Source organism: Camellia sinensis, chromosome 4 (genome assembly GCF_055761805.1).
Source record: "Camellia sinensis isolate YWXY chromosome 4, ASM5576180v1, whole genome shotgun sequence".
NCBI classification, from domain to species: Eukaryota; Viridiplantae; Streptophyta; class Magnoliopsida; order Ericales; family Theaceae; genus Camellia; species Camellia sinensis.
This window is the reverse complement of record NC_138964.1, coordinates 202713583-202719072: the sequence shown is the minus strand read 5'-3', so window position 1 is coordinate 202719072 and position 5490 is coordinate 202713583. Positions and strand designations below refer to the sequence as shown.

Below are 5490 nucleotides of genomic sequence, written 5' to 3'. Positions count from 1 at the left end.
GTATTTTTTTCAAATATTTTAAATATATTTTTTAAATATTAAAAAAATTTAAAATTTTTATTTTAAATATATAGTTTTTATTTTAAATATTTTATTTTATTTTATAAATTTATTTTTAAATATTTTATTTTTTTGTTATGCGTTTGGTTACGATTTGATTGTAAAGTTTTAAAAGTAGTGTGGAGTGTTGAGGTATGTGTTTGGTTATGAGGTTTAAAAATAATTTTTGAATTGAGTTTTGAGTTATGTGTTTAGTTACGATTTGAGTGTGAAATTGTGTTTTGGATTTAAAATATTAAAATTAAAAAATTAAAATATTTACAAAATAAAATATTTAAATAAAAATTATATATTTAAAATAAAGAAAATATATATTTTTAAAACATTTTTTAATATTTTAAAAAAATAAATCTAAAAATAATGTTCCAAACACTCTAAACCTATTCTCCAATCCAAAAATATTTTTTAATATTTTTAAAAGAAAGGGCAATAAAATAATTTCTGAAAGAAAAAGTAACACCGTTTAGTAATTTTTAACAACAAAAAAAATCTTGATATTATCAAGTAAAATAAAAAAAAAATTATTGTAATTATTTAAATCAGAGAAAGTTTCTTGTCAGAAGTATGTTTCAGAGGTAAATGTAATTTACCCTAAAAAAATATCAAAATCACACTTCTCCATCGTCCCCCGTCCCTCTGCATACTGAACTCTCTCAGTCACTCTCTTCTTCTTATCTCTCTAAAATCCATTGCTGAGAGAGAGAAACCCAGAAAAATGCGTTTCCTCCTCCTCTTCCTCCTACTCCAGTTCCATCTCCACAGCTCCGCCGCCGCCAAACCAGGTCGCGTACCGGAATACCTCGCTCTCCTCTCCTTGAAAACCTCAATCATCGATGATACCCAATCATCTCTCTCCAGCTGGAACATCTCCACCAGCCACTGCACATGGTCCGGCGTCACGTGCGACGCTTTCCGTCACGTGAGCTCCCTCGACCTCTCCGGCCTAAACCTCACCGGTACTCTCTCCTCCTCCATCGGCCACCTCCGGTTCCTCCTCAACCTCACCGTCGCCGCCAACCAACTCTCCGGCCCCATTCCGCCGGAGCTCTCTCTCATCTCCGGCCTCCTCAACCTGAACCTCTCCAACAATGGGTTCAACGAAACCTTCCCTCCTCAACTGGCTCTTCTCACAAACCTCCAAATCCTCGACCTTTACAACAACAACATGACCGGTGGCCTCCCAGTCAATGTCTCCCAAATGACCAGTCTCCGCCACCTCCACCTCGGCGGCAACTACTTCTCCGGCGAGATTCCGCCGGAGTATGGCCGATTCCGCTCTCTTCAATACCTCGCTCTTTCCGGCAACGGACTCGTCGGAGCTATTCCTCGTGAAATCGGAAACATATCGACCCTTCAACAACTCTACATCGGGTATTACAACAATTTTTCAGGTGAGTTACCTCCGGAGATCGGAAACTTGAGCCAACTGGTGAGATTGGACGGAGCGAGCTGTGGACTCTCCGGCAAGATTCCGGCGGAGATTGCCAAGCTTCAGAACTTAGACACTCTGTTTCTACAAGTGAATGGGTTTTCGGGGTCGTTAACGAGTGAACTGGGTTACCTGAAGAGCTTGAAATCTATGGATCTGTCAAACAACTTGTTTTCTGGGGAAATTCCGAGTTTGTTTGCTGAACTCAAGAACTTGACCCTTCTGAATCTGTTCCGAAACAAGCTTCACGGGTCGATACCGGACTTCATCGGCGATTTGCCGGAGCTAGAGGTGTTGCAACTCTGGGAAAACAACTTCACTGGAAGCATTCCTCAAGGGTTGGGATCGAATGGAAAGATTCAGTTCGTCGATCTCTCTTCCAACAAATTGACTGGAATTCTACCTCCCAATATGTGTTTTGGTAATCGACTCGACACCCTCATTGCCTTAGGCAATTTCTTGTTTGGTCCCATTCCAGAATCGCTCGGTCAGTGTCAATCACTGAATCGAATTCGAATGGGAGAGAATTATCTAAATGGGTCGATTCCAAAGGGACTCTTGAGCTTGCCTGTCCTCACCCAAGTTGAATTTCAGGACAATTTACTGTCAGGCCGATTTCCGGAGACAGATTCGATATCTGATAGTCTCGGACAGGTTACTCTGTCCAATAACAAGCTCACCGGTTCTTTGCCGGCGAGTATCGGCAACTTCTCCAGCGTTCAGAAGCTTCTTCTTGATGGGAATCAGTTTTCGGGTCCCATTCCTCCCGAAATCGGGAAATTGCAGCAGGTTTCGAAGATCGATTTCAGCGACAACAGCTTTTCAGGCCCAATCGCGCCGGAGATCAGCCAATGCAAGCTACTGACTTTCATCGATCTCAGTCAGAACCAACTCTCCGGTGAAATTCCCACTGAAATCACAACCATGCGAATACTGAATTACTTGAATTTATCGCGAAACCACTTAGTAGGAACCATTCCCGGGTCGATTGCAACAATGCAAAGCTTGACTTCTGTTGATTTTTCGTATAATAATCTATCTGGGTTAGTCCCAGGCACTGGTCAGTTCAGTTACTTCAATTACACTTCGTTTCTCGGCAACCCTGACCTCTGTGGACCATATTTGAGCCCTTGCAAAGATGGGATTAGTAATAGTACTCACCAAGGACATGTTAAAGGCTCATTCCCAGCTTCATTGAAGCTCTTTCTTGTTATTATTCTGCTAGTATGTTCAATTGCTTTTGCAATTGCTGCAATTATAAAAGCCCGGTCGATCAAGAAAGCGAGCGAGGCTCGTGCCTGGAAGCTCACGGCTTTCCAACGCCTCGATTTCACCTGTGATGATGTCTTGGATTGCTTGAAAGAAGATAACATTATAGGGAAAGGAGGTGCTGGTATTGTTTACAAAGGGGCAATGCCCAATGGTGATCAAGTTGCAGTGAAAAGGTTGCCTGTGATGAGTCGTGGGTCTAACCATGACCACGGATTCAACGCGGAGATACAGACCCTAGGGAGAATTCGACACCGCCACATTGTTAGGCTATTGGGGTTTTGTTCAAACCATGAGACAAATCTTCTGGTTTATGAGTACATGCCTAATGGGAGCTTAGGTGAAGTGCTTCATGGCAAGAAAGGGGGTCATTTGCTTTGGGACACAAGGTATAAGATTGCTGTGGAGGCCGCGAAAGGGCTTTGCTATCTTCACCATGATTGTTCACCATTGATCCTCCATCGAGATGTGAAGTCAAACAACATATTGCTTGACTCCAATTTCGAAGCCCATGTTGCTGATTTTGGACTTGCCAAGTTCATGCAAGATTCGGGCACTTCTGAATGCATGTCTGCCATTGCTGGTTCCTATGGATACATTGCACCAGGTACAATTCAAACCCAAAAACTGTGTGTTTCTGTTAATGAAATTGGAACTTCAAAAACTGACATTTTACACGCATAAAATTAATACTGTTTTGGTTGAGCTATTTGTGATCATACATTGATTTATTTGTATAGTTTATGTTTTTTGTGGTCTCTAAGTTGAGTTTGATGTTTCTATTAACATGATATGTGATTCGTTGTCGTCTTTGAAACTCTCTGTGTTTGTAGCAATCAGTCTCTTTCTTTGGCTTTGGCATTGAATGACTATTGGTAAAAATGACTTTGTATTTGTTTTTTGGACTTATAGTTCACCAACTGATAGGTCTCTTGCCCACAAATGGGGCCTTGGATATGAAAATGATTTCCAACCACTCTAGTACTGTTTTTGTTGCCATTTTAAAAAATACTACTTTACTGATATTGAGAGCAAAACTCAAAGCTGCTTTTGCTTCCACAAAGCAAGATATACGTGTATTTGAAATGTTGTTCAACCAACTTTCTTCATTTCTAATCATCTACCAAAACTTACTTCCCTTGGATTTGAACCAACTAAGCTACTATTCTAGACTTTTGATTAGTCTATTTCCATTTTTTATTGAAATTGAAATTTGTGTATTTGCAGAGTATGCCTACACACTTAAGGTTGATGAGAAGAGTGACGTCTACAGCTTTGGCGTGGTTCTCTTAGAACTTGTTTGTGGCAAAAAACCAGTTGGAGAATTTGGTGATGGAGTAGACATAGTGCAATGGGTGAGAATGATGACGAATGGGAACAAGGAAGAAGTCCTAAAAATCCTCGACCCAAGACTTGCCACGGTTCCCCTCAATGAGGTAATGCACGTCTTCTACGTGGCAATGCTGTGTGTGGAAGAACAGGCTGTCGAACGCCCTACAATGCGCGAAGTTATCCAAATTCTAACAGAACTTCCAAAGCCAATCAACCCAAAACAGGGAGACTCGGTGGTCACAGAGTCGTCCTCATCATCACCAGCCAATGCTTTAGCGTCTCCCTGGGCTGAAAGTAAAGATACAAAAGAACATCATCAGCAACGGCTACCTCAATCACCGCCTCCTGATCTTCTTAGCATTTGAAGGGGTTCTATTGGGATGAGTGTTTGCTTTAGTTTTCCATGAATATTGGGTAACTTAAAAGGTATTTGCTTTGTTTTTTCTTCTCTTTCTTGGGTGTGATTTTGGAGGGTGTTTGGGGTAGGAGGGGGGTTTTACTTTTTAACTTTTAATTTTTAACTTCTGTTTTTTTTTCGTACAGTAAATTGTGTTCATGACGTGCTCTTTGCTAATTCATGTTTATGATTTCATTTTTCATGGAACTGCTGGTTTTGGTCAACACCACAGCAACAATGAAAATTAGAGCTTTGGGTTGGACTATGATAAATATGAGAGCCATAATGCTATGATTAGGTGCAAGCATATATACGTGACTCTCAGTCCACTGGGTTGGACTATGGAAAAATATATGGAGGATTTCTTCCAATTCAGATTTTGGACGGGAGGAGATTGGCATCGTTTGGTGTAGCTGTTAAAACAGTTTATAGATTATAACTTAACAGATTATAAATTATTTAACAGATTATAGATTATGACTTTAATCAGAAGTTGTTAATCTGTTTGGTGTAGCTGTTGGATTGTAGATTTAAGTTGCAAAATAGTGTTTGTTAAATAAGCTGTGAAATAGTTTTTTCAATTAATTTTTATTTTTTGTTTGTCTACATTTTTTTATAAAAAACAATAATAATAATCTGTAGTCTATTTGGGTCTTTTTTTTATTTTTAAAAAAAATAAAAAATAAAAAAATTTAAGAATAGAATCAAAAATTAATATGTCTACAGCAGAAGTTGATAATCAGAAGCAAGGGGTGAACAGTTTTTCAGAATTATTTTTTTTAGTTAAAATAAGCTGTTAGAATTAGAAGTTGTTTGAAATAAGTTTAACTAAACAGTCTAAAATAACTTTTTCAAAGCTAAAAGTCATAAGTTAGCTCTGAAAAGCTGAAACAAACACCCCCATTGTTTGCACCTGTGGGGCTTGTTGGTCTCGTTCGGTGTAACTGTTAAAACAGATTATAAATTATAACTTAACAGATTATAGATTATGATTTTAATCAGA

General features: G+C 39.1%; 1 protein-coding gene across 3 annotated transcripts; it reads left to right on the top strand.

The window, feature by feature from the left end:
• Nucleotides 1–550: 550 nt before the first annotated feature.
• LOC114269085 (uncharacterized) lies at nucleotides 551–4759 on the top strand. Of its 3 annotated transcripts, none has more exons than XR_014328256.1 (3): nucleotides 551–3365; nucleotides 3986–4516; nucleotides 4720–4759. XR_014328256.1 is itself a non-coding variant. In XM_028210345.2 (2 exons), the coding sequence occupies exons 1-2, from the start codon at nucleotides 776–778 to the stop codon at nucleotides 4453–4455; spliced, it is 3060 nt and encodes a 1019-aa protein (XP_028066146.2). In that variant the 5' UTR covers nucleotides 551–775; the 3' UTR covers nucleotides 4456–4694. The 3 variants fall into 3 exon arrangements, 1 of the variants encoding a protein (XP_028066146.2); XR_014328257.1 differs by having other exon boundaries at nucleotides 4634–4759; XM_028210345.2 differs by lacking the exon at nucleotides 4720–4759 and having other exon boundaries at nucleotides 3986–4694.
• Nucleotides 4760–5490: the final 731 nt, after the last annotated feature.